The sequence below is a fragment of the Hyperoodon ampullatus genome (assembly GCF_949752795.1).
Source record: "Hyperoodon ampullatus genome assembly, chromosome: 11".
NCBI lineage: Eukaryota > Metazoa > Chordata > Mammalia > Artiodactyla > Ziphiidae > Hyperoodon > Hyperoodon ampullatus.
Window position 1 is genome coordinate 6,740,686 of NC_136924.1, and position 27,944 is coordinate 6,768,629.

At 36.2% G+C, this 27,944-nt stretch overlaps 1 protein-coding gene across 1 annotated transcript in view; it reads left to right on the plus strand.

The window, feature by feature from the left end:
- The window catches only part of OTOGL (otogelin like), a gene marked incomplete at both ends in the record, with an annotated part of 156,347 nt that overhangs the window by 17,846 nt on the left and 110,557 nt on the right, over window positions 1-27,944 (plus strand). Inside the window, 11 exons of the mRNA XM_079714238.1 lie at window positions 2,249-2,370; window positions 5,471-5,676; window positions 10,932-11,059; window positions 11,419-11,525; window positions 18,129-18,235; window positions 19,063-19,188; window positions 20,443-20,551; window positions 21,622-21,668; window positions 22,328-22,473; window positions 24,389-24,512; window positions 26,613-26,790. Coding sequence (XP_079570364.1) covers window positions 2,249-2,370; window positions 5,471-5,676; window positions 10,932-11,059; window positions 11,419-11,525; window positions 18,129-18,235; window positions 19,063-19,188; window positions 20,443-20,551; window positions 21,622-21,668; window positions 22,328-22,473; window positions 24,389-24,512; window positions 26,613-26,790 — 1,400 coding nt within the window. The remainder of the gene's footprint in view (window positions 1-2,248; window positions 2,371-5,470; window positions 5,677-10,931; window positions 11,060-11,418; window positions 11,526-18,128; window positions 18,236-19,062; window positions 19,189-20,442; window positions 20,552-21,621; window positions 21,669-22,327; window positions 22,474-24,388; window positions 24,513-26,612; window positions 26,791-27,944) is intronic.

The window sequence follows — 27,944 nt, forward strand, 5'->3', positions numbered from 1 at the left end:
ATGCTGCTTGGAGTACATGACGCGCAGGCTCAGCGGCCATGGCTCACGGGCCCAGCCGCTCCACGGCATGTGGGATCTTCCCATACCGGGGCACGAACCCGTGTCCCCTGCATTGGCAGGCAGACTCTCAACCACTGCGCCACCAGGGAAGCCTGAATTTCACTTTTAACATCATTTTATTCTTGTTTCATGAACGGCCTTTTCTCACTGTTCTCCCTGAAGATATCAATTATGGATTCTTGGAAGTTTATTTTTCTGACTTGTTTTTGATTCCTTTGATCTCCTTTCTTTTGTTTATTTGGCACCTGCCTTTCACATTGCAGACTTTTATCAAATGATCCATGAATGTTTATTCACATTTGAGAATTAGGCTCTAAAAGCTGGTTGGAAGATCTGAATACATGGGTGGGGGCTTGCTTGTCTAGTGGGAGATTGAGCAGGGAGTCTCTGGTTTCATTAAATAAGCCCCCAATATTAGTATCTGTACATCTTTTTCAATTTTGTTTCTTCAAGGAAAACTCCTCCAGTATCCTGCCTGGGGTCATATGTCTGGATTCTCGGATACTGAGAACATTTTAGTTGTACTCCTACTTTAGGCTTTTTGCATTTGCTATTCCCTTTGCCTAGAATGGTCTAAATATCCATATGGCTTGCTCTTATCCCTCCTTCATCTTTACTAGAATTTCCCCTTCTCAGTGAGGCTTTTGTTGGCCATTCAGTCTAAAACAGCCCCCAACCCCCCAACAACCCTCAATACACATGCTGTCTATCTCTTTTCTCCACTTAATATTTCTTCATGTCATGTAGCATGGTGCATATTTTAGTTACATGTAGTTATATATTTTTTTATTAACTGTTTTTCTCTAATGGAATATAAGGTTCATGAGGGCAGGTATTTTTGTCTATTTTGTTGACTTCTACATCTCCAGAATCTAGAACAGTGCCTGGTACATAATAAGTGATCAATAGAATTTGCTGATTAATCACTAAATTAATATATATTACATTCTTGCAGTATTAAAAATCTATCTTATCACTGGTGAGTTTTCTTATCACTTTTATGCTTTGAAAGTTCTTTTCCATCTATATAGTTATATATATTTTCTTTCAGCTATCTTCTGCTGTCATTATTTGGACCTTTTAAAGTTTATTTTGGTGGTAGGGTAAGAGAAACTAACATTCCTCTTCTCCTTTCTTACTTTCCTCTTCTCTTTTCTTCCTTGCTTTCTTTTTTATTTTTACTAGTAAACTAATTTTCCCATCAGTTTTTTGAGAAATAACCTCTCTTCCCTAAAGTGTTTGGACAATTTTATTTTTAGAGTTATAGTTACTTTTGCAACCTTTAAATATTACTTTGTGTAATATATATATTTTTAACATCTTTATTGGAGTATAATTGCTTTACAATGGTGTGTTAGTTTCTGCTTTATAACAAAGTGAATCAGTTATACATATACATATGTTCCCATATCTCTTCCCTCTTGCGTCTCCCTCCCTCCCACCCTCCCTATCCCACCCCTCTAGGTGGTCACAAACCACAGAGCTGCTCTCCCTGTGCTATGCAGCTGCTTCCCACTAGCTATTTTACATTTGGTAGTATATATAAGTCCATGCCACTCTCTCACTTCGTCCCAGCTTACCCTTCCCCCTCCCCATATCCTCAAGTCCATTCTCTACATCTGTGTCTTTATTCCCATCCTGCCCCTAGGTTCTTCATAACCTTTTCTTTTTTTTTTTAGATTCCATATATATGTGTTAGCATACGGTATTTGCTTTTCTCTTTCTGACTTACTTCACTCTGTATGACAGACTCTAGGTCCATCCACCTCACTACAAATAACTCAATTTCATTCCTTTTTATGGCTGAATAATATTCCATTGTATATATGTACCACATCTTCTTTATCCATTCATCTGTCGATGGATGCTTAGGTTGCTTCCATGTCCTGGCGATCACACCATATAGTTTTAGAATATTAACATCCTGTATGTAAAGATTCAGATCATTTAAATAAATATGCTAAATTAACTTGTACTTTATGAAGTTACTTCTGTTGTCCAATTTCTGAAGCAAATATCTTTTTTTCTCTTGAAAGTCCTAACTGTAGTTATAATTTTGTAAAGTGTCATGGGACTAATGATGCTATAGATCTGTAGACGTGCATTGTGGATTTAGTTAACTCAGATGAAGGCAAGTTTGTGTGTTGTTGTTGGTTTCTATGCTTTCTTTTGTTTTTCTCCCTTTAAGGTTCATAATAGCCCTAAATGCCTTGGTTCAGTGTATTACTGTTATCGGTCGATCAGCTTGTTCTTTTCAGACCAAGAGGAAATTCGAATTTATGGGCATGAAATAAAAAAGAATGGAATCAGGTAAGATATGATAAATGATATAATGAAAATAATACAACGGATTAACAGAATTTCTAAACATCTCACTCTGGAAGTGAATGTGGAAAGAAGGGAGAGGATTTCTTCAACAGTAACCTTTAAGTTATAGCATACAGACATAAAAATTTCAGTAGGCTCCAAAGCCAACCAGGTGGCCAGGAATCTAACAGTTTAGCCTCCCTAATGTTTGTGCAGGATACAAATATACTTATATAGGTAGAGGTAAGATTATTACATCTACTTGTAAGAGAGATTCAGGAGAAATCCTCATAGTTCAACTCAAATTATTTTTGCCCCCTTTCTTAAATCTTTTCTTCTTCTTTTTTTAAACAGTAAATCAAAATAAAACTAAACCTCTGAAAATCCTTTCCAAATTTGTGTGAATGAGGTTTGGGTGTCAGGATTTTCTGTTAGTGTTCTGATGAAGAGTTGAGCATCAATACATGACTGTTCTTCTTGAATAGATAAGAGAGGGGCCCACTTGTAGAACTGAAACTTTAGGGGACGCAGATGTTTATTTATTTGGTGGAAGGTTTCCTACATTTTAAACTAGAAGTACTGTGGAATAATCTACAAAATAAGTATAGAAATACTCAATTTTAAATTGCCCCCCCATCCTTGACACACTCTCTATCCCTTTTCTCTGCTTAATATTTCTCCTTCATGTCATCTAGCATAGTACATATTTTAGTTACATTTCATCATAAATTTTATTATCTGTCTTCCTCTAATGGGATATATTTCATGAGGGCAGGTATTTTTTCTGTTTTGGCTGACTTATGCTGAGAAAAGTAAATTGTGTGATAGCACAATTCTATCCATCATTCAGAATTCACCAGCAAGTGTTTGAATCATGGGGATTTTTTCCAGGGAAATGGCTGTACCAACCTATGTGCTTTTTTTTTCAGTTTAGATTCCTTAAGAGGCAGCAGATGATAGCAGGAAAGGCTTTGGATGAAGCACCAGGGGAGCCAGGCACTGGCCCAGGTTTTGTCATAGTCAGGCAACGCCAAGCAGCCCCTCTGCTTCTCTTGGGCTTATTTTCTTCATCAATTGGGTTCTGTACTTTTCACTTTCTTATAAAAGAAAGATTATCCATTTGAATGGGAAGTTAATGCACTTACATATGTATTTCTTGGAGCTGAATATAAACAGTGGTTTAGAATTTTTATATGGGATTTGGGGTAACATAGTGGGCACTTAAAAATTATTGTTTTTTAAAACAAAAATGCCATTTAAGTAGATTTTCAAGAATACTAACCCTTTGTTAAATATAGGACATAATATTTAAATTTTAACTCAGAAAACATATTTCTTTGAAGATTTCCATTTGTATAATAGAAAGAAGATGGTTTTCTTATTATTCAGCTAAATTGCTTATAATAATGCTATATCGGGCCTAGGGCCTATCTCATAGCAGATGCTAGAGAAATGTTTACCAAAGTGAAGTCAAATGTGGTTGGCTCTGCACATCATACTTTACCTTTCTGGACTTCAGTTCTCTCCCCTGTGAAATGCAGCGTTTTGGTACATATGAACCTGTGAATATTTTTCAGTATTAATCTGTGCATTCAGTTTAGTTTGCATTAATGTTAATGTTAATGTTTCAAGTTGCATGGAGGTTTTCTTAAATTTATGGGAGATTATCTAACTTTTAGTATCATCACCCATCTCTACCAGCATCTTTTAATGTATAGACATTTGGATAATCACAGTTATGCATGTTTTGTTTTCAAAAATTGTGTATTTATTCAAATTTACTATGAAAGAGATCAAGTGACAAATGACCAAACCAAGGAATACCTGCAAAAGAAAAACTATACCTTGCCGCAGTGAACATCCCATTGCTATGGAATATCTTTATAAAACATGACTCACTTTTTTCAAGTATAGCTTTTATAAACTTGCAATCTTAAACAATATTATTCATCCTAACTTTTACTAGGAATTGAAAATGAATTTCTTATGTTTATAATTTTTAATAAGAATAGATTATGACAGTAAAGTCATTTATTCTCTGGTGTAAATTTTAGTTACTTTCGTATTCTAATAACTAAATCTTATGACTAAAAAATTATCTGCACACATACTTGTGCAAATGATTACAGATATTTTGAATTGTTTCTTTAGGGACTATCCCTATGTTAATAAGTATGTTTAATTTTATAGTTTTTATTTCATGTAGCCATGTTCTTACTGGAAAGGAACTCACTAATTTGAAGTTTTTGAGAGAAATGTATGAATGTACCTACTAGCCTCTCACCTCACATTATTCAGTTAGCCTGGCTAGTTTTCTTCTGTCCTCTTATGTCTCTCATTTCCTCTGTATGTGTACATGTTTGTGAAAAATAGAAAGACTAGACATTGGATCAGGAGTTTAAATATTCAGTGTGACCCTTGCTTAAGTAGACCAAATTGTATGCAACTTAAAGATTATGAATATAATCCTTATGAATACTATATGGAAAGTATTTTTTATTCCTAATAATATAATTTGCAGCATTAAAAATATAAATTATAATTAACATGCCTAGACATTTTTCTTTTGGAAAACAATGACTTGTACCAAGGTGACATTTTGGGGATAGAAGCTCTTATTTCTTTACAGCCAAGTTTAAAACAAAATTAAACAAAATCATCACTCAAAAATGTGTTTACATACTTTGAGTATTGTTTGTTCTTACTTCAAAATTGTTGAGCAGCATTTTTAGATTATCTTAAACTCTCTAGATAAAAATATAAATACATTCAGCTCTCATTATTCTAAATAGACAAGGTTATTTTCCAGATTTTAAAAATCACTGATATTTAGCAGAAATGTGCTTTTGGTTGGTTGAAAGAAGCATCCAATTATAAGTATAAAATCTTAATCAGTATGGGAAAATAGGTATCACTTTTGCTGTCTTTTTATTTCAATATTAAAATTTCAAAAATGTTGAAAATCTAACTGCATAGTTTATTCAATAATTTTGAATAATAATTATCTTTTATTTAATTCTCATTCACTTCAGGAAAGAAATAGATCATCTGTAATTGATGTTTCATCATAATTCTTAGATTGCCTTTGTTCTATTTTTTCAAGTTTAACATTGCCTCAGACAATTGGACAGGTTTTCATTGAGAAACTAGCTGACTATATTCTGGTGAAAACAACCTTTGGTTTTTCATTGGCTTGGGATGGAATATCTGGAATTTACCTGAAGCTGTCTGAGGAGCATAAAGGGAAATCATGTGGCCTATGTGCAAACTACAACGACATTCAATCTGATGATTTCATCATTCAGCAAGGTAAGTGGAGCAGAAGAAATGGGTGGGTACTTCTGAGCGCTTCTTCCTTCACTGATCACTCTGTTTATACCCAGAAGGGTACAACTTGTCCTAGGTTGGGTAAAAACGGTAGCTATCGCTTGCCTGCTTATGTGATTTTTTTTTTTTTTTTTTTTTTTTTTGCGGTATGCGGGCCTCTCACTGTTGTGGCCTCTCCCGTTGCGGAGCACAGGCTCCGGACGCGCAGGCTCAGCAGCCATGGCTCACGGGCCCAGCCGCTCCGCGGCATGTGGGATCTTCCCAGACCGGGGTACGAACCCGTGTCCCCTGCATCGGCAGGCGGACTCTCAACCACTGCGCCACTAGGGAAGCCCCTTGCTTATGTGATTTTAAGTGAAGCTTGAACAGGAAAATATTTTTGTGTCATTCTTTTTTTTTTTTTTTTTTTCTGTACGTGGGCCTCTCACTGCTGTGGCCTCTCCCGTTGCGGAGCACAGGCTCCGGACACACACAGGCTCCGCGGCCATGGCTCGCGGGCCCAGCCGCTCCGCGGCATGTGGGATCTTCCGGGATCGGGGCACGAACCCGTGTCCCCTGCATCGGCAGGCGGACTCTCAACCACTGCGCCACCAGGGAAGCCCTTTTGTGTCATTCTTGAAAACCATGAGCTAGCTTACATTTGCTAAATTAATACAAGTCAGGTCTTACTCATGTAACAGGTACTAACTGAGCATTTACTTTGTGTCTGGCACTGTTGTAGGAGCTTGGGATATATCAGTAAAAAAAAAAAGCTTCTCCCTTCTTGGGGCTTATATCGACATTTTAGTGATTCAGACCCACTTGAGGCAAACTTGTCTACTTTTGGGCAACAGATATTTTGCTTCCAGTCTTGATAGGAATAAATTAAATGATTGCCATGTAATAGTTTTATAAATACAATAAAATGTGAGCAGAATTTATAAAAGTTGAGTAATAACTTGGAATGGTTTTTATCATGTATAATGATGTACATATCATTCATTCATCTATTCATTCTAAGTCATGAAACTAATCCCAATGAGCTGTTAAAAATGGGTTTCGTTTCAATATGGGTACTAGTTTGCAGTGGCAACAAAATAAGAGAATTACAGGACACAATCATGATTTAGGTCCACATATAAATGTGCAATAACAAAGAATACTGTTCTTAGTACCAGAAGACCTACCTGGCTTTGAATCTTGTTCAGCTCTTACAAGTTTTATAACTTGAGGCATCTCAATTAATCTCTCTGATATTCAGTTTCTTCAGCTGTAAAATAGGGATTAAAATAATTTAGAACTCAGAGCATTGTTAATAATAATAGCATAGCTTGATACCATTTAGTTATAGTTAATATGAGTACATAGCTATATTATTCCCAACTCTTAGAACATCCTGTAAGGTGGGTGTATTTTCTTAATTTTACAATGAGGGCACAAGATGATGTGCCCAATGTAACACAGCTTGTAAATGGTGCTATCAGAGTTGAGTTACACATCCAACTGGCTCCCAATTCTATTCTTAGATAAATGTGAGAGAAATTGACTTTTAATCTGTAAAGCGCTATATAATACTGTTTGTTTTATATTATAAAATTAATGGAGAAGAGTTGCCCATATGTTGTGTTTTAAGGGAATGAAAATCCTTAGAGTGTGGGTTCTGGAATCAGAATGTGGGATTCATATTCCGCTTTGCCACTTGTTAAACTTTCTAAGTTTAATGATATACTAGTAGTGTATACTTCATAGAGTTGCAAGGATTAAGTGAGGTAATCCCTGTAAAATACTTAGTACAGTGTCTGGCTTGGCACGTAGTTAATACTGAATACATTTTAGCTAATTTATAATCATCTCCAAGTGTTCTCAATGAGTCTATAATGGAGCTAACGTGAAAATGTTTGATTAAAGACATTGCTTTAAGAGGCCCTTGTCAAAATGCAAACATTTTCCCAGGATGCATAATGCTTCATCAGTATTAGTTTACTAGTAGCTAAAGAGCAGGACTTCAAGGAGTCAATTTTCTTACATGCAAAATGGAGATAATAATAATGACCCTTAGAGCTTCCCAGCCTCTGCGAATCTAATGAGAAAATGTAAATGAAAGTGTTTAAAAGTCTGTGAGCACAGTACAAATGTACAGTATTGTACATTTCATCATGAAATGTGTTTTGCATCCAGTTGGGTATTTAGAATGAGAGAGTTCACAAACTTGGAATCTTGAGATTATATTAGGAAGTAGGGTTTTGGACCCAGGCAGAACCAATCAGATGGCAGTTATTGATTTCTTTTTCTTCTCTATCAAAGCTTTATGAAAAAAAATAATACTCAATTCAGTTCTCAATGTTAGAGTTAAAGACTGCCATGGGCAACTTCCCTGGGGACATCTAGGGAACATGGTATAGAAGTTGGGATAGAAAATAGCATCTGCTCTTGTTAGAGGCAGAGAGACTCAGATTAGGATTTGTGTTAAGAGTCAGACAGACTTTCATAACCTGGAACATAAAATGGTTGCTTACAGTGAGATAATTGGGCAGCACGCAAAGGGGTGTTAGCAGATTATTTGTGGGAGAAGACCGGAAGGAGGCAGTTTGACTGAATTACGGCTGAACTGGCAGAAGGCAAGAAGGACCCTGGAAAGTATATGGAAGGAGCCTAAAGAGAGATTTCAGCTCTTTCACAATTTTATTTAGTGCACAGAGTAAAGCAGAATGATAAAAAGACTAATTTATGATAATTTATAAAGATGTGACTAGAACCTGCTTTCCGATTTTCTCTCATACCGTAATAATGCAAGAATACGTCTACAGGTGAGCTGTATTACCTTTAGCTTAAAGATGCCTAGTATTTTCTTGAAACTCATCCTGTACTTTGCTGATTAGGTAAATCTTTAGAGGCAGAGAGGTAGTTTTATTGAACCCCATTGAATTAATAATTTCTTAACAGTGATTAAAATTGTATTTCTCTCTGCATTCCTATGCATTCTTCAGGTATGACTTCACAAAGAAATGAGCCTTTTCAGAATTTCTGTAGATATAGAAATACTTAAATTTGTTGTCTAGTTGAGATTCTGGTTCCATAATTCATGTCTATAGCTAGCTACTCATAGAAGCCCTGATTTACTCTTGTTTTTCCCAGCATAATAATTAATACTACCTCTCTTTCACTCTTAGAAGTGTTCCAATATGGACAGTAAATTGCTCCGTTTGTAGTACATTTTATATGAAACATTTTAATTTTAGTTTCGCAGGCTCCCAGACCACCAACTGATATGGATTTAAAGTCTCATAGTAACCAACATTTGGGACTTTTTTGTTAATGCAATGTAGTGAAAACAGCTAAATATGTGGTTAAAAGCTGGAATTAAAGTGAACTCTAAGGGATTGCCCGGGTTGTTTAGTTACATTAAAATTTGTGCATAAATGTGGAAATAGGTGGGCCTTTAGGAAATATTTTTGATTCTGCCGACCTTTAAAGTATGATGATGCTTTGAAATGAAACGTGACTATAAATTTACTTAAAAGGAACATGAGTTTTTCCTTTTAAAAATAAGTATATTAAACCAGACCCACGCTTGGTTCAGGGTGTAGCATTTCCAACAATATCAGAGATAATAAAGTGGACCAAACATCTAGGACTCTAATAATCTATTTAATAAATATGGAAAACTCCCTTGTATTTATTCGTTCACTTATTTAGCAAATATATTTTGAGCACCTACTCTATACCAGATAGTAAACTAGGGATCCAGCAATAGGACAGCTTAGACAAGCTCTCTCCCTTCATGTAGTAGAAGGCAAAGTAAATAGACAAATTAAAATATAATTTTTGTGAGCAATAGCAGCCATAAAAATAGGGGAACAAGGAGACTAAGTGATAGAACAGTGTATGTTTGGTGGGTCTAGATCATGTGCCGGAGAAGGCTTCTCTGAGGAGGTCGTATTAAATAGATGCCCACATGAAGTAAGGGAGACAGCAGAGGGAAGATTGGGGTCGGGGAAGAGTGATTTCGAAGGAGGAGATGCACGAGCAAAAGCAGGAGCAGGGTGGAAATGAGCTGGAGTGAAGAACATTCTACAGCTTGTATGATTGGGGTAGGTTGAGCAAAAATAGGAGTGGGAGATGTAGGAGGGATAGGGCGGGGTGGAGTGGGTGAAACAGCGGGGGAGCTGGGGGAGTGCAGAGGCCAGATCAAAAAAGCCTTCCAGGCCCCTGTAAACTTTGGGATTTTATACTAAGAGCCCAAAGCGTTCTTATAGATGAACTTTTACAATCTTCCCCAAAATTAGTAGTAGTAAGAGACATCTTCCTGTCTTGAAGATGCTGAGATAGACTGGTGAACCATTTGGCTTGCAGTTTTTGATTCTAGTGGTGCAGTAGCTTGTCATCAGTGGTGGACCTGTGGCTGTGTAAATCTCAGTGGTGGAGATGCTAACACTCAAACATGAAGGCTGTCAGATGGAACTTCAAGATGTCATCTTGTTTGGGTCTGTGGGGTCTTTGAGATTTCAGATTCAGCCCTTGTCTGAATGTGGGGCAGGATTAATTTTCATGTCAGACCGTGAACTTGTCCTCAGGCCAGATAGAAGGCCCAGGGTGCTCACCACCAACTGCCTGCTTGTTGCTGCCACATAGTAGCTCCTGAATCTTGCCTCTGAATAATGCTGGGATGGTATCAGGATTCTTAATCTGTCCCGAGCATCTTTAGAAACACTATTCATCATATTCCAATGGAATGAATTCACTTCTTAGTACCCTCTTCTCCAGGTGTCTTTTCCATTTTTTCATTGTCTGTATGACCATCCTCTGAAATCTCCACAAGGGCTCTAGGTACCCCCAAAATGGAGCTACAATTTTAGTGAGGTTCTGACTTATGTCAAATAGAATGAGAGGGCTGTCTGAAAATTTTTATACCAAGCTTTGACTTATGTTTCTTAATTTTATGCATATTTTTTCTCCTCTCTGCATTATAAACTGCAGGCTTTACTGGTATTCATTTTGTACCACTCACTTTCAACCCTTCCCCATTTTGCTTCAATGAAGTTTGCTTTCTCTTTCCAATGGTATTAACTTTTATTTGGTACTTAAACTTTGTTCAATTTATTTTTATTATGCTGAAGTAATGTTATAATCTAATATCTTGGTAATTATAAAGCTATTGAGTTTAACTTTTTGACCAGGAAGTTTATGTTGGTGAACTGTGTCTTTGTGGAAAGTGATCCTATTATACATATTCTTTTGTATGTGTTTGTGTGAAATAGAGGACTATACAGAAGACATTGCTATGTTTGCAAATAGTTGGTTGGTGCAAACTCCAGATGACACCAAATGTGTACCCACACCCTCAGATTTTCCAAATCCATGCTCCAGTGGAATGCCAGCATTTGAGGTAAATATGACGTGAAAAATTTAGGCATGTTGGATACACCACACATATACTGTATTTGTATATTTAACACTAAGCATTTTTAGTGTAAATACTACATAAACACTATTAAAATCAGGAAATGTAATGCAACAAGAATAACTTTATAATTATTTCAAAAATGGTGAATACAATGAGTTTCATAAAAGTAGTACTCATTATAAAATATGTAGTTAGAAAAATGTTGTTTAAAATTTATAAGCCTACATACTTTCTCTTTCCTAGTAAGAACAGAGTGTCTTGCAAACAGACCAGTAGAAAAAAATGAGAGTACAAGCATATCATTCAGTATGTTCTGCTGACCGCCATCTTTTTCTGCATAGGCAATCTTCTTCAAGTGTCAGATACTGTTGCAGTTTCCCTTTTTGAGCTGCCATGAATATATTGATCCATATTTATATATTGCCAGCTGTGTTAATGATCTTTGCAAGTAAGTGAAATGATTTTATTTGCAATAAAATTTTCTTTATCCAAAAAGAAGAGCAAAAACCATTGTATAACTTCATCATCTCAGCAGTTCACAAAATGTAATGGGAAATGTAAAACATAAACTGTACTAACAGCTATTAAAATCTTACTGGATAACAGGTACAGTCTGAGTGTTTTATATTAGCAGCATGAACAGAATACATTAGTTCTTATACACTTTTTGTGCCACTGATCCCTTTTGGGAATCTAGAGAGGCTATAGGCTCTTTTCAAAATAGTGTTTTGAAATGCACAAAATAAAACATATAAGATTACAAAGGAACTAATTATATTGAAATAGAATTACTGAAATAGTAAAAGAAATGAATTTCTGATCCACGTGCTCTTTTATATGCATTTCGGGTCTAATAACTAATGTAGTTTGATATAGTGATGAGTGTAAACAATATTTTGAGATATCTGTAACAATTAAATGAGAAATGAAAATATGGAAAAATGAGATATGAGTTACATTGATGACAAAGTTACAGATTCTGCTAAGAACATTGTGATGTGTTGCCCATGTGTGTAACTGAAAGAAGTGCTAAATATCAGCTGGAGATTAGCGAAAATAAACATGTAGTATTTTTCACATCCAAGGTCACAGACTCTTGCCTTCACTCCCGGGTTAAGAACATGTAGACTAAGGTGGTTGTCTAAGGAACAAATTCAGTGAGACTCATCATAATGTGTTCATCAATGTAGAACTTATAAATTACCCATTATTGAGGTGAAGTCCTTTTTATTTTAGTTTTTCAAAAGTTTACCAAGTGAAAGATACATGCACCCTGATATTCATAGCAGCACTATTAACAATCGCCAAGACGTGGAAGCAACCTAAGTGTCCATCAACAGATGAATGCATAAAGAAGATGTGGTATATATATACAATGGAATACTAGCCATAAAAAGAATGAAATAATGCCGTTTGCAGCAACATGGATGGATCTAGAGATTATCAGACTAAGTGAAGTAAGTCAGAGAGGGAAAGACAAATACTATATGGTATCACTTATTGTGGAATCTAAAATATGACACAGGTTAACTTCTTTACAAAACAGAAACAAAGGCATAGAAAACAAACTTGTGGTTACCAAAGGGGAAAGGAGCGGGGAGGGATAAATTAGGAGTTTGGGATTAGCAGGTACAAACTACTGTATATAAAATAAACAACAAGGTCCTGTACAGAGCAGGGAACTATATTCAATATCCTGTAATAAACCACAGTGGAAAAGAATATGAAAAATAATATGTATATATATGTATAACTGAGTCACTTTGCTGTACACCAGAAACTAACACAACATGTAAATCAACTATACTTCAATTAAAAAAAATTACCAAGTGTATGTGGTTAGCTATCTTGAATGTTCAAGAATATCTCAAGAAATTTTTATGTTTGCATCTTTTAAGTATCCCAAGAAGTTTAAATGGTACATGGGAACATTGCTGTAAAGGACCAAACTGATTTTTGGTTGAGTAAAACCACTGAAATTATATCTTGGATAGCTTGTTAAGAGGTCTAAGTTTATCAAAAGTGAAGACAGAGAGGAAAGGTTGAGGTAGTGTGAAGTTATTTATAATCACTCTGCTTTAATTAAATTAAGATTATTATAAAAATAATGAATGTAATAATATTTTCCAGGTATTAAATGAGATTGTTTGGGAAACTTGTTAATTTTGCATAAAGTACAGTTATACCTTTATTTGTATGTATCGTCTCAGGGATTTCTGAACTAATGCAGGAGCTTTGAAAGAGCATTCCCTCTGCCTAAAATATTGAGTACTGACCTTTATATTTTACAACATTCTGTCCTCTATTGGGTTTTATTTTTCACTTAAGTGCTATATTGTTCTATCTCTGTTCTATCACTTAGTCTCTTTTTTGAGGATCTCAGTAGGTAGTCCATTGTCCTTATTTAGCCATCTATATGGAATTAACATTTGTTCTTATTCCATGATGACTCATTCTGGGACCATTCTCCAACAGTCTTTTCACTTGTCTTGTCATCTTTAGCACTCATTTCTCAAGTAGGCTGAAGTGAAGGATCATTTGGCAGATCCAGAAAAGTCATTCGCCGTTTATTAGTTGGGATATTGTTTGGTTGCTTCAATTGCCAAAGTATCAGTGGCTTCGATTCATTTGAATGCTTGTATTTCTCTCATATGAAGTCCAAGCTGGCAAGTGGTCCTGGGTTCAGACCATGTGTCTACTTCATGAGTTTTCCGTTGACTCAGTGATACTATTGCTATGTCATCCCCCAGGGCCTAGGGTATTATTTTCAATTTCATTGTCAAAACTGGTTCACCACTGCCATGCTCATATTTTAACCCTTAGGAAGGGAGAAAAGGAAATAGAGGGCCGTCAGCATTTTTAAGGAAGTTATCTAGAAGTTTCATGCACATGCTCACTTTTAACCCTTTGGCCAGAACTTAGAAACATGGGCCATACCTAGAAGTAAGGACAGTTGAGAAATGCTGTCCTTGGCTGGGCAGCCATATGCCCAGCAAAAACTTGCAGGTTCTAATACTAAAAAGAAGAGGGAACTGGGCATGAAAAGTAACTGGCCATACCTACTTCATCTGAAATTTCATCATTAAGAAGTTAACATTTTTGTCTTTTGAAATTTTGATGTATTTAGGCTTTGGATTTCAAAACCTAATTGCTTTCTTTAGGGCAAATAAAAACAGCAGGATGGTGGAACACCTTTTACTGGTTGAAATCAGCTGACAACTTAAGATACATACCTGAGGTGAAGAGGCCGGGCAGAGCAGGCAGGTAATACCAAAGAAAGGGCTTTATAATGGAATAAGTGGGCATTGATAAAATGGAAGTGAGAAGGTACCAGGGTTAGCCTTTCACTCCCCTCAATATTTCACCCAGGACTATACCTACCTACATTCTTTTTCCCCTAAAGGAGATTCTCTTCATTTCTTATGTTAAAGGACTGCCTACAGGGATCCTATACCATGATTATATAATTGTGAATCTGCTGCACACAAATTAATTTCCTGCTTGGATTATGAAAGTGTATTGAATTCAATTCAACACATTTTCTGACAGTTTATTCCGAGTTGAGCATTGTGACACATCTTGGTGAAATAGAAACAATTTATTATGTTGATTTAAAAAAAATTTTTTTAAACCCCACATTTGTTTATTTATTTATTTTTGGCTGTGTTGGGTCTTCGTTTCTGTGCGAGGGCTTTCTCTAGTTGTGGCAAACGGGGGCCACTCCTCATCACGGCGCGCGGGCCTCTCACTATCGTGGCCTCTCTTGTTACGGAGCACAGGCTCCAGATGCTCAGGCTCAGTAGTTGTGGCTCACGGGCCCAGTTGCTCCGTGGCATGTGGTATCCTCCCAGACCAGGGCTCGAACCTGTGTCCCCTGCACTAGCAGGCAGACTCTCAACCACTGCGCCACCAGGGAAGCCCTATTATGTTGATTTTTAATTTATTTTATTTTATTTTTAAAATTTTTGTTGAAGTATAGTTGATTTACAATATTATATTAGTTTCAGGTGTACAACATAGTATTTCAATATGTTTATAAATTATACTCCATTTAACATTATTATAAAATATTGACTATATTCTCTCTGCTGTACATTACATCCTTGTATCTTACTTATTTTATACCTAGTAGTTTATACCTCTTAATTCCCTTCTCCTATCTTGCCCTGCCCCTCATCCCTTTCCCCAGTGGTAGCCACTAGTTTGTTCTCTGTGAATCTGTTTCTGTTTTGTTATATTCATTCATTTCTTTTATTTTTTTAGATTCCACATATAAGTGAAAACACACAGTATTTTCTTTTTCTGTCTTATTTCACTAAGCATAATACCCTTCAGGTCCATCCACGTTTTTGCAAATGGCGAAATTTTATCCCTTTTTATGGCTGTGTAATGTTTCATTTATAATATTCCATAATATCTTCTTTATTCATTCATCTTTGATGGAAACTTAGGCTGCTTCCGTATCTTGGCTATTGTAAGTAATGCTACTATGGCAAAACAAATTTGGGGTGTTTACAGAACACAAAAAAAGTGTTGCTGGAGCATGGTGAATGGGAGAGAGAGAGGAGATGAAGTTAGAGAAGTAGGCAGGGTCTAGATTACCTAGAGTCTTAAGGCTCATAGTAAGGAGTATGAATTTTTGCTTGATCTTATTTCATACAACTTGACTATTCTCAGCAGATCTGAATTTGCCCTTTGCCTTATCTCTTACCCTACTCTGCTTATTCTGGGTAGGCTGACTGTGCTTTAGCCTGAATTATGTCAGAATGTCAGTTAGTTCATTTGGGATATAATAAACCTGGGGGGAGGGGGTAGTACAAAATGAAAATGCAAGGCCCCCTGTTAAAAACATTGTTGAGAATTTCAAGATAGTGACAGCAGAGCGTGAAACCGAGTACAGGGTCCAGCTAAGTGAAGGGCCTTTTTAAGAGCAGGGCCTTGTGTGACTGACTGCACAGGTCACAGTCCCATAAAGCTGGCCCTGATCTTGATAAATGTTGCTGAAAAAAATGAATGCCTTCTACTGATGAAAAAAAACAATGCTGCTGTGAACATTGACGTGCATATATCTTTTTGAATTAGTGCTTTTGTGTTCTTCAAATATATACCCAGGAGGGGAATTGCTGGGTCATAGGGTAAGTTCTATTTTCAGTTTTTTGAGGAACTTTCATTCTTTTCCATAGTGACTGCCCCAACTTACATTCCCACCAACAGTTTACTAGAGTTCCCTTTTCTCCACATCTTCGCCAACGTTTGTTATTTGTTGTTTTTCTTGACAACAGCCACTCTGACAGGTGTGAAGTGATAATCTCATTGTGGTTTTGATTTGCATTTCCCTGATGATTAGTGATGTTGAGCATCTTTTCATGTGTCTGTTGGCCATCGAAACAAAAAGCAATTTAGAAATAGTCCCTGTCCTAGGAACTCAGATTCTAATGGGGCAGAGAAACAGACCTTCAGCAATTATACATGCTTTAAATGCAAAGTGCAGTGAATGTGGAGGAGAGAACTACTAACTTTATCAGGTAGTGCCTAGAGGAGATGACAGCTGAGTTGGAATTTGAAGGATGATACATTACCCGTCCTTGAACTTGTCGTGTTTCTGCTTCTAAGAATGCTAAACTTAGCAGCAAGGAAATGCTTCTAATTTTGCCACACCCAAATCAATTGATTTATTGATAAAAACAAGTGTTATTTAATGCTCATTTCCCTATTAAAGTTCACATCCAAAATGGAAAAATAAGCTTATTTTCCCCTCAGTAAATTGCAATAATAATTTCTTTCTTGCCCGATTGTTGTTTTTATGCAATGCCAAATGTAATATGCCCAGTACAATTCCTAGCATAACATAGTCACAGTAAATAGTAGCTATTTGAATAATAGTTGCATTGGGTTGGAAAGCCAATATTCAGTTACTTTGTTAGTTTTCAGAGCCTCCATTAATTGTAGGAAACAATGCACATATTTAAAGTAAATCATAGATTTAATGTCTTTCTAGGAATTCAACAGTTTTAACTTACCTTGTTTTTCAGAGACTTTTCTTATTCGGAGGTTTAGAATATTTTCTGAGTTTCTGAAGTTTATATGCTCAGTCCTTTTTTTTCCTTCTAAAGCTCAGTTAATTGGACTACATAAGCTGCATGGCTCAATTACAGTAGCACAGGATAAGTGCAATTTGAGATGGGTGGCTTTGGCTTTTACAACAGAGATACTGAAAATGCTAAGGCTCACAAAATACAACATTCGTAAGGTCATTATCTTGAAAAATATTTAACTATTTAATTTTGAGTTTCATTTGGGTTGAAAAACAAGCCCACTACCTTATAAACCCTGTTTATTTTATAGATGCCTTGTTAATCTGCTTTGGGAATTGGCAGATCTCTTATATTTGTTCAGAGGAGTTTCTAAGGCGATTATAAGAAAATACTTAGAGGTTATTCACTCTTGGCAGCATTATAAAAGCAACTAGCTTTAGTAATTTAAACCTGAAAGAATTAAAAATCTTCTTTTAAATCTTAAATTAAATGCTATTTATTTAATCTTTCAAAAGTTCTGCAGGTTATTAGTATTGGTTTTATTCCAGCATGTATACTATCAAGAGCATGGTATCTTAGAAATAACTTTCGTATTTGTTGTTTTTGCTGTGATAGAATTTTATCGTTCTAATAGAATTTGTTAAATTCTGAAAGATCTAGGATGCTTTGCGTGGGAACAAAAAATGCATACAAGGATTCTGGGAAGAATGTCATAATTAAAATAGGAATCTTTTTCAGTATAGGTACTCCCTTGAATCAAATGAAAAGTGGCCAAATTATTGAAAGACTTAGATGAAACAATTTACCTAGGCCTTTTTAGCTGGGATCCCATGTTTATCTGTTTTCTGCATTATTGTACATAACATATTATAATGTATTATATTATATACAAGCTGACATCAGCTAATATTAGAATATTCACCACATACTCAGCATTTCTCGAGATCAGGAGCTCAAAGGTATGGTTTCTGTCAATATTTCCTGTGTGATATTGGATCTGTCTTTTCACTTTTCAGAACTCACGATGATGAGACCTATTGTCGAGCAGCCACCGAGTATGCTAGAGCCTGTTCCCATGCTGGCTACCCTATTCGAGACTGGCGAGATGACTTTCCAGCATGCAGTATGTTTCATTATTTTCCAGCCCTGTGCAATTCTATTAATTTTAGACTTATCCTAGTACTCAAAACTTACCCTAGTGCTCGGAACTAATGAACTGCAAAGACTTGTTATTGATGCAATAATGTTGGTAAACTTTGCATACTTGTAAAACACTGTATGTAATCTTTGTCTTTCTGTGTCTGCCTTACTTCACTTAGTATGATAATCTCTAGGTCCATCCATATTGCTGAAAATAGCATTATTTCATTCTTTTTTATGACTGAGTAATATTCCATTGTGTGTGTGTGTGTGTGTGTGTGTGTGTGTGTGTAGTGTGTGTATATATATATACGCCACATCTTCTTAAGACAAATATCATATGATGTTGCTTATATGTGGAATCTAAAAGAAAAAAGAAGACACAAATGAACTTATTCCAAAACAGAAAGAGAGTCACAGACACAGAAAACAAACTTATGGTTACCAAAGGGGAAATGGAGGTAGGGGAGGGATAAATTAGGAGGCTGGGATTAACATCTACACATGACTATGTATAAAATAGATAACCAACAGGGATCTACTATAGCACAGGGAACTATACTCAATATTATGTAATAACCTATAAGGGAAAAGAATCTGAAAAAGAAAATGTATACATATATGTATATGTATATATATATATATAAAATATATATCTCTGAATCACTGTGCTGTACACCTGAAGTGTACACAATATTATAAATCAACTATACTTCAATAAAAAAATTGTAAAAAACCCATAAAACCCACTGTAATCTTTTTGAGTGTTGAATAAAGTTGATTTACAGCTCGCCTGTTTGCCCATTTTAGTTGATAAATGTGATGACAGCTTTGTCCATCGGGATTGTATCAGTTGTTGCCCACCAACCTGCACATTTGAGGATCAATGTCTTGGGAGTAATCTCCATTGTCTTGACGGATGTTACTGCGCGGACGGTAAGTGCTTCATGAAAGAAACCATGTCTCCACTCCTGGAAACTATTACCCCTGTGATCCAAGAATCATGTCTTAATATCATCTCTCAGGATAATAGGGCTGATGTGATTTTCTATCCTTGTAGGATTTGATCCTTGAAGTGACTAGAAGGAATGGCTGCTTTTCTTTAGTAAAAGGCTTATTCCTTTGTAAATTTCCTTGGAAGTTTGGAACTTTGTCTTGAAGTTACCCATCGCAGATCTTTTGTTCTCTTGAGTATTTAAAGATATTTAATAATTTATATACGTTCATTTTTTAAAGATGAAATCAAGTTCAGAAAAAAAAACCTTCACATTTTGGCAGTACAAGATTTTAGTCCTGATGTAGTTTTAATATTTGAAATTAGAAGTAACATAGTAAATGATAGAAACAGGATTTAAATCTGCTATACTGATAGACATTTATAAGAACATTGAGGATTTACTCAAACCCTTTTATTTTTACAGATTAAAAAAAATAGAATCCCAGAGATGTTAAGTGATTTTCCCACTGTCATACCCTTAATATGAGTGGGGACTACTTGGAATCAGATCTGTTGACCTCAGTCCATTGTTCTGTCAGTGCTACGCTAAGTACTTTGGACCCCTGCCAGGCCTAAACTGTTTGTTACCAGCCAATGATGAGATAAGGAGTTTGCACCAGAATACAAATCCGTGCACCAAAATATAAGTCAATGCTTCCTTCATCTAGAGAGTCTTACTCTGAAAAACAGATCAGCTGAATCAAACAGTGTGCTTAGTAACACTGGTTCGACCACCTTTCCTCATTAGAGAGAAGTACTAAATGCAGTTCTACTGTACTAGCCCTTTGAGAAGCACTGCTTAGCTCTTTTTTTAATCTGTGTGATGATAGTGTAAATCTCTCACTTTGACATAAACAGAAATATAACCAAGAATATACTTTCTCCCTCTTCTCCCCTCTTCCCTCAAAAGCAAAGAGATATTAGTTGCCCTAATTCTGTACTGTGAATCTTGAATTTCTGATGGCGAGTCATGGGATAAGAAAGTTGAAAACCACTGAAATAGACCCCTATAAGGTAGCTACTGATTGAGACAGAGCCAGGCTGTCGGTAACCTCCTTGAAAGTAAAGAAACTTGTTACTTCCAGCACCTAGTGTAAGCAAGTGTTCAATAAAAGTTGGTTGAATTATTATATTCACAGAATACAATCTTTATTATTTCTTTTGTGAATCTGATATGTGTTTTTCTTAAATAGGCCTCATAATGGAAAATGGGACTTGCATCTCCTTGGAAAATTGCCCATGCAATTTTCATGGATTAGCTTATTCAGTTGGTTCAAAAATTGAACAAGAATGTACTGAATGGTATGTGATTAATGTACAGCTAATTATTTCTGGATACTTGACTAGTTGACCATTTTACCATGACATATGTTTAAAGAAATATACTTTTTATTGATTTTTCTTCCAAAAATTCCAAGACACAGTTTTCCTTTTATTTAAAGCCTTACAGGGACAGGGTGGTGGGGGGAACATCTATATTTTCTTTTATGATGTAATTCTCCTCACTTCCCTTGGTAGTTCTATAAAATCTTATAACCATGTGATGAACTGTTGAATTGTCTTGTTATTCATAATCACCAATTTGCACAAACTTTTACTCTTAGAACTTGATGGTTCTCTTGGCCTTCTCTACTGAGTACCTTAAAAAGTGACTATCCAAATTTTGGCCGTGATTAGAGACTTTTAGAAATTCTTCTTAAATTAGCTAACTAAGACTATTATAGCCAAAGATTAAATCCCTTCAGGGCAATCTAAAAAGAAACAGAGGTGTAAATGTCATTAGGCAATTTTCCCTTAGGTGTCTGTGTATATAACTGAAATGCAGTTGAAAACTAACCCTGTTCTTAGATAGTGATTTGAGTTCCTGCCATTCTGAGACTGCTTCTGTCCTCCAAAATTCATACCTGTTTGATGGTAGAAGGCAGAGTTTATCTTACAAAGGGAAGATCTTTTCTCTCTCCTTAATGTCTGATGGTGCTCAAAGCCAACTTTTAAAATTTTTAGTAGATGAGTTAACTTATTAATGTTAACTCTCTCTATATATATTTCTCTAATGATGTGGGTAAATACTTTATTGTGTGTGACCTTTTTTGGTTTAAGCAATGAGGGAAGGACAGAAACAGAAGTTCTCTGCCTAGTGTTTTTGTTCTTGACTAATTGATTTTTAAATATGGCATGCAATAAATAATAATTTAGGTGCTTGCCAGTCCAAATTTATTAGTTAACTGAACTTTTGGAGAGATATTTTTCAAGTCAGATTATTCCGAACCTAAAAAACATGATACATTTTGGTACATTTACCAATACGTTATTGCAAATATTCATACAATTTCTCTATACAATTAGATTAATATTTTTATCATTTCATTTAGTGTATGTGTTGGTGGAGTTTGGAACTGCACTGAGCATGACTGCCCAGGTAATCTTTTAAAATGTTTTTAAAGACAATGTCTTGATTTTCTTGAAATAGAGGAGGAAGCTAGCACTGATTTTTGTAAGGTCATCTCATAGAAATGCAATGATTTCTAAATCCAGATATTAAGAGGATAGTGGAAAATTGAATAAATGATAGCTCTGAGCAGACAGCTTTGGGAAAAATTTACTAAAATAGTAGAAATATTCTAAAAATATGTGGGACAGCTATCATTTAAAAAATTTTAAACTAAATTGAATAACATTATTTAGTAAGTTTGTCAAACTAATGAATTTTAAACACTTGAGTTATTCTTTTTGATACCTAAATATTTATCCTAAGTTGACCTACTTCTGTTTAAGAATAAACATAATTTCTCCCTCCTTCTCCTTTTCTCCTTCTTCTTCTCCTTCCCCTTCATCTTCTTCTTCTTCTTCCTCTTCTTCCTCTTCTTCCTCTTCTTCTTCTCCTCCTCCTCCCCCTCCTCCCCCTCCTCCTCCTCCTCCCCTCCTCTTCCCCCTCCCCTTCCTCCTCCTTCCTCTTCTTCCTCCTCTACTTCTTCTTCATCTTCTCCTTCTTCTCCTTGCTCCCCTTTTCTCCCCCTGCTCCTCCTTCTCCTCTTCCACCCCCACCTCCTCCTCCTCCTTCTTCTTCTTTTTTGGTAGTTCAATGCTCTGTTGTAGGTGATTCTCATTTTACTACTTTTGATGGTCGACATTATTCTTTCATTGGAATGTGCCAATACATCCTTGTAAAAGGAACTGGAAAAGATAAATTCACAATTACTTTACAGAAAGCTCACTGTGAGCAGGTAAGAACATTTCAGAATGACCAGAGGAATGTTCATTTTTTTTGACTCAAACTTCTTATCTCTGTTAAGAACGGTAACATGAATGGGTATAGCTATTTTCTTCAAAAATAAGACACTGTTGATTGTTAAGATGCATCATTATTCTGTATACTACAAAGAAAGAAAACATGTTGATGATTAATCTGTTATACTGTTAATATCATGCATCCTGATTTCAGAGATATTAAAATATCTAAAAATCTAAATATCTACTAAAATATAAGATATTAAAATAAATTCAGAGTTATTAAAATATATTAAAAATATATCTTAGATTAAATAGTGCATATTTATTGTACTTTCTTTCTTAAAAATGGTATTTGTTTATGTATAGGTTTTTGGAACATTTCATGACTGCACGATAGACAATAAGCTTTTTGTTACTTCCAAACTGCTCTCTTTTTTTTTTAACATCTTTATTGGAGTATAATTGCTTTACAATGGTGTGTTAGTGTCTGCTGTATAACAAAGTAAATCAGCTATACATATACATATATCCCCATATCTCCTCCTTCTTGAATTTCCCTCCCACGCTCCCTATCCCAACCCTCTAGGTGGTCACAAAGCACTGAGCTGATGTCTCTGTGCTATGCGGCTGCTTCCCACTAGCTATCTGTTTTACATTTGATAGTGTATATATGTCCATGCCACTTTCTCACTTCATCCCAGCTTACCCTTCCCCCTCCCCGTGTCCTCAAGTCCATTCTCTACGTCTGCATCTTTATTCCTGTCCTGCCCCTAGGTTCTTCAGAACCTTTTTTTTTTTTTAAGATTCCATATATATGTGTTAGCATACGGTATTTGTTTTTCTCTTTCTGACTTACTTCACTCTGTATGACAGACTCTAGGTCCATCCACCTCACTACAAATAACTCAATTTTGTTTCTTTTTATGGCTGAGTAATATTCCGTTGTATATATGTGCCACATCTTCTTTATGCATTCATCTGTCGATGGGCACTTAGGTTGTTTCCATGTCCTGGCTATTGTAAATAGAGCTGCAATGAACATTGTTGTACATGACTCTTTTTGAATTATGGTTTTCTCAGGGTATATGCCCAGTAGTGGGATTGCTGGGTCATATGGTAGTTCTGTTTTTACAAACTGCTATCTTAAAGGTGATTTTTGACAGAATTTAAGAAGTTACACATCATTCTAAATAGATATGATGGATGTTTTAGCATTCTGGAATATTTATTTTAAAGACATTATCTTGAAATAAGCACATCAATAATTTGTAAACAAAGAAACCCAGATTTTTCATTCATCTCTCTCTAAATCAAGTGGTCAAAATTTTGCCAAAATCTTTTTTTCTACTTTCATTCCAACATAAAATGGTTGTTTCCAACAAAATTCTAGTCTACTTTGTTAGCTTTTTTTAATTTTAATTTTAATTTTTTCTTTTGCAATATGTCAGGTCTCAGTTAACCTTCTGCATGGAACAGTAATTCTCTTTGTTCTTTTCTACCTTGAACTTTTAAAATATTTAATATACCACAAATGAATCTGGAAAGATACTTTAAATATGCACTATGGAAAACATAATTATTGGCACTTTATTGAAAACATTTCTATTTAATAATCTATGTAAAGTGTATGTATGTATATGGTATATTTAATGCACTACATAAAGATATATTTTATTAGTAATGGGGCTACATTAGATTCATAATAAGATGTAATAGCTACTTTATTATATTGCTTATTCTCAAGTTTTCTATATACCATAAATTTTTATCCATGTGCACTCTCTCCTTTCTTTTCTCCTTTCTCTTCCTCATCTTCTCCCATTTCCTTCTCCCATTGGTCCTGTCCCTTTCTATGTCTTTCTCTCTCTCTCTCTCACTCCTTTAATTGATAATTTGATTTTTATGCAGAACCTTGGCTTGGTCTGCCTTCAGTCTGTAACTCTAATTCTGGAGGATGATTTCAACAAACAAGTGACCCTTAGTAGGGGAGGACAGATCCTTACCAGTCCTAACCAGGGCTTCAATCTGAATGGTAAGAAGCAATGCTGATGGTGTACTTTTCTTACAGGAACAACAACAGCAGCACAACTTCAATGGAGTCTTTTCCCGTTAGCCGACTAACCTAACATTTATTGAGGGACTATGTGTTGCCAGCTCCTCAGCCAGACTAACATGGTGGAGACGGCCATGTTTATGGGACCTAGTGTTTATCTCAAGTGGACTAGAGTTTGGAAGAGGAGAGATACAAGTAAACAGTCACTTAAAAATATGATAAACCCAAAGATATGCATAGGGACTTTGGGGGTCTAAATGATTAGGTACAACTCACTCAACCATGCAGGTATGGTCAGGAAATTTTCTTAAGGAAGGGACTATCTCATTGAGCATTTACAGCTGAGGAATTGCCAGGATGAAGGAGATGGGGGAAGTGTTCTAGGCATAGCAAAGAGGAGAACTATGCAGTATGTTTAGGGGGAACTGTAACTACTTTGGCATTGCTGCAGCATGAAGAGGGTAAGTGTAGAATGTCCAGAGAAGAGGGAAAGAGATGGGGATGAGAATGGGAAAGACCTTATTTTTTAAATTGAAGTATAGTTGACTTACAATATTATATTAGTTTTAGGTATACAACATAGTGATTCAATATTTTTATAGATTGTACTTCATTTAAAGTTACTTCAAAACAGTGATTGTTATTTCCTGTGCTGTACAAATATATCCTGCTTGCTTATCTGTTTTATACATAGTAGTTTGTATCTCCTAATTCCATGGGGAATGCCTTATAGACAGGGCATCATACTTTGTGGTTTTCCTGGGAGGCCCTGTTCATGCCTGTGTTCCAGTATAGTTACTAATAACAGTCTGTTTTGCTTTCAGAAATGTCTTGAATTGTGTTATAAATTACATGGTCACAGTCAGTGTTGTGCCAGGATGTTGACTGAACTTGATATGAAATTGAATATGCAATTGTTATTATTTGACCTTTTTTTTTTTTTTTTTTTTTTTTTGCTGTACGCGGGCCTCTCACTGTTGTGGCCTCTCCCGTTGCGGAGCACATGCTCTGGACGCGCAGGCTCAGCGGCCATGGCCCACGGGCCCAGCCGCTCCACGGCATGTGGGATCTTCCCGGACCGGGGCACGAACCCGTGTCCCCTGCATCGGCAGGCGGACTCTCAACCACTGCGCCACCAGGGAAGCCCTATTTGACCATTTTTATGTACAAAGATGACAATCTCATATGTTTCAACCAAATAAGCAATGAGTTTTAATGAGGAGACTAACTTTGTCTTTTTTTTCTTGGTAGACTACTATAACAACACTATGGAAATGGCTTTGAGAAAAGTTAGACATGAGACACAGATAATAGTTAGGATATTATTAGAGGAGGGCATACAAGGAATGAGGAGAAACTGATCCAAGACAGTGACAGTAGAGATGGAGAGAGGAAAACAGATTGAAATTTTATTTAGAAAAAAAGTGCTGTCAACTGGGTGATGGATTGGATTGGGGTTGGTTGGGGAAGGAGAACAAGGGGAATGAAGTGATCAAAGAATGCTTCTCAGATTTCTTGGTTTGGTGACCAGACTGATGGCAGAAATTGTGACAGGGATGCAGGAGCCACTCTTCTGGTGGCAAAAGTCAAATTCAGTCTTGAGCACAAGTTTCTCTTCTCTAGAGACGTCTCATAAAATGGTGCTTCTCTAGTGCTGTGCTCCCCTTTTTGCTGACAGTTTCAAAGGAATGGGGAATTTTTGAAAAAGTGCCCCTTCCTTATTGAATCATGACCAATTCGTGGGAAAACACACACACACACACATACACATACACACACACACGTTAAGGAAAAGAGATCAGATTTCAAATGTCTAAGGACTGTCCACCCCCACCATGAGATGCTTGCCAACTGAAATTACATGTGCACCTGACAATCTATTAAAAATACCTGCTGAAGATCCAGAAGGGAAATGGAAGAAAAGAAAACAGGCACAAGGTGGTGAAAATTGGCCCCGGAGCACAGGAGCAGGGACTGGGAAGAAGTCTTTTGGAAGAAGACTCCCGATGTTGTACATTAACATTTCAGAACACTGCCTGTGAGTCTCAAAGCTGATTTATGTATGTTCTTTTCCTGCAGGAATTGTTGAAATTCAGACTCTGTCATCCTTATTTATTCTTCTAAAAACCACGTTTGGTTTAAAGATTCTGTTTGCTATAGATGGAGAAAGAGTTTATATTCAGCTCACTAGTGCGTGGAAAAGAAGAACGTTGGGTCTGTGTGGCACATTTAATGGGAACATAAGGGATGATTTTCTGTAAGTATGATCTCTGTATAGCTAACATAATTTAATGACTAGTAATTTAGAGGATACAAATTCTTACATTAAAAATGTTTACTTAACGAATAATAGCTTAGTACTCACTGTTCCAAGAGCTTTACACGGATTATTGTATTTAAATTTTGTAGCAATCCCCTGATTAGCATCTCTATTTTATAGATAAGGAAGCTAACTGAGGCACCAAAGTGACAAATAAATAGCTCAGTCACATAGCTCAGATACAGTGGAGCTGGACTTTGGATTTAGGTAGTGAGACTCAGTCTGAAGGCTACCCACAGAATAACTTCCTGTTATTCTCTCTGCCACCTATCCTATCAAGCTTAATGGTATTTTATGTAAAAAAATTTTGCTGCCTTTAAAAAGTCTTAGAATCATTTGGTGTGAATGATAGTAAATTATACTGTAATAATATTGATATCATTTGGTATGAATGATATCTCTAAAGCAACATTGTGGCATCTAAGTCAATTGGATTTTATGATAGTTGGTGTTTCATTAGGAGAAAAAGCAATAAAATACATTTATACCCCTTGTATTAACAAAGCACTTTCACCTACATGTGATAAGACATGGTGTATAACTTAGTGTAAATGCTTTGAGCACCTGTTATTGTGATAAGCACTGTGGGACAATAAAGGCAGTAAGACATGGTTCCCATCCTCAAGGAGCTTATATTGTGGATTGGGAGGGGACAACCGTCTTTCAGAAATAATTTGTTCTAGGCGAGGTATTAATCACAACATGTATAAAAATACTGAGGTGAATTCAAAAAGTTGAGTGTTAACTTGTGTGGTTGTGGCTAGAAGCAAAGCAAAATTTTGAGTAGCTCAGTGTGGGCTGGGTAGGCGGGCAGCGTTTCCTGGAAAAGCCATTCTCCAAATGCCATTAAAAACACACTTCTGGGGCTTCCCTGGTGGCGCAGTGGTTGAGAGTCCGCCTGCCGATGCAGGGGACACGGGTTCGTGCCCTGGTCCGGGAAGATCCCACATGCCGCGGAGCGGCTGGGCCCGTGGGCCATGGCCGCTGAGCCTGCGCGTCCGGAGCCTGTGCTCTGCGACGGGAGAGGCCACAAAAGTGAGAGGCCCGCGTACCGCAAAAAACAAACAAACAAAAAAAACAAACAAAAAAAC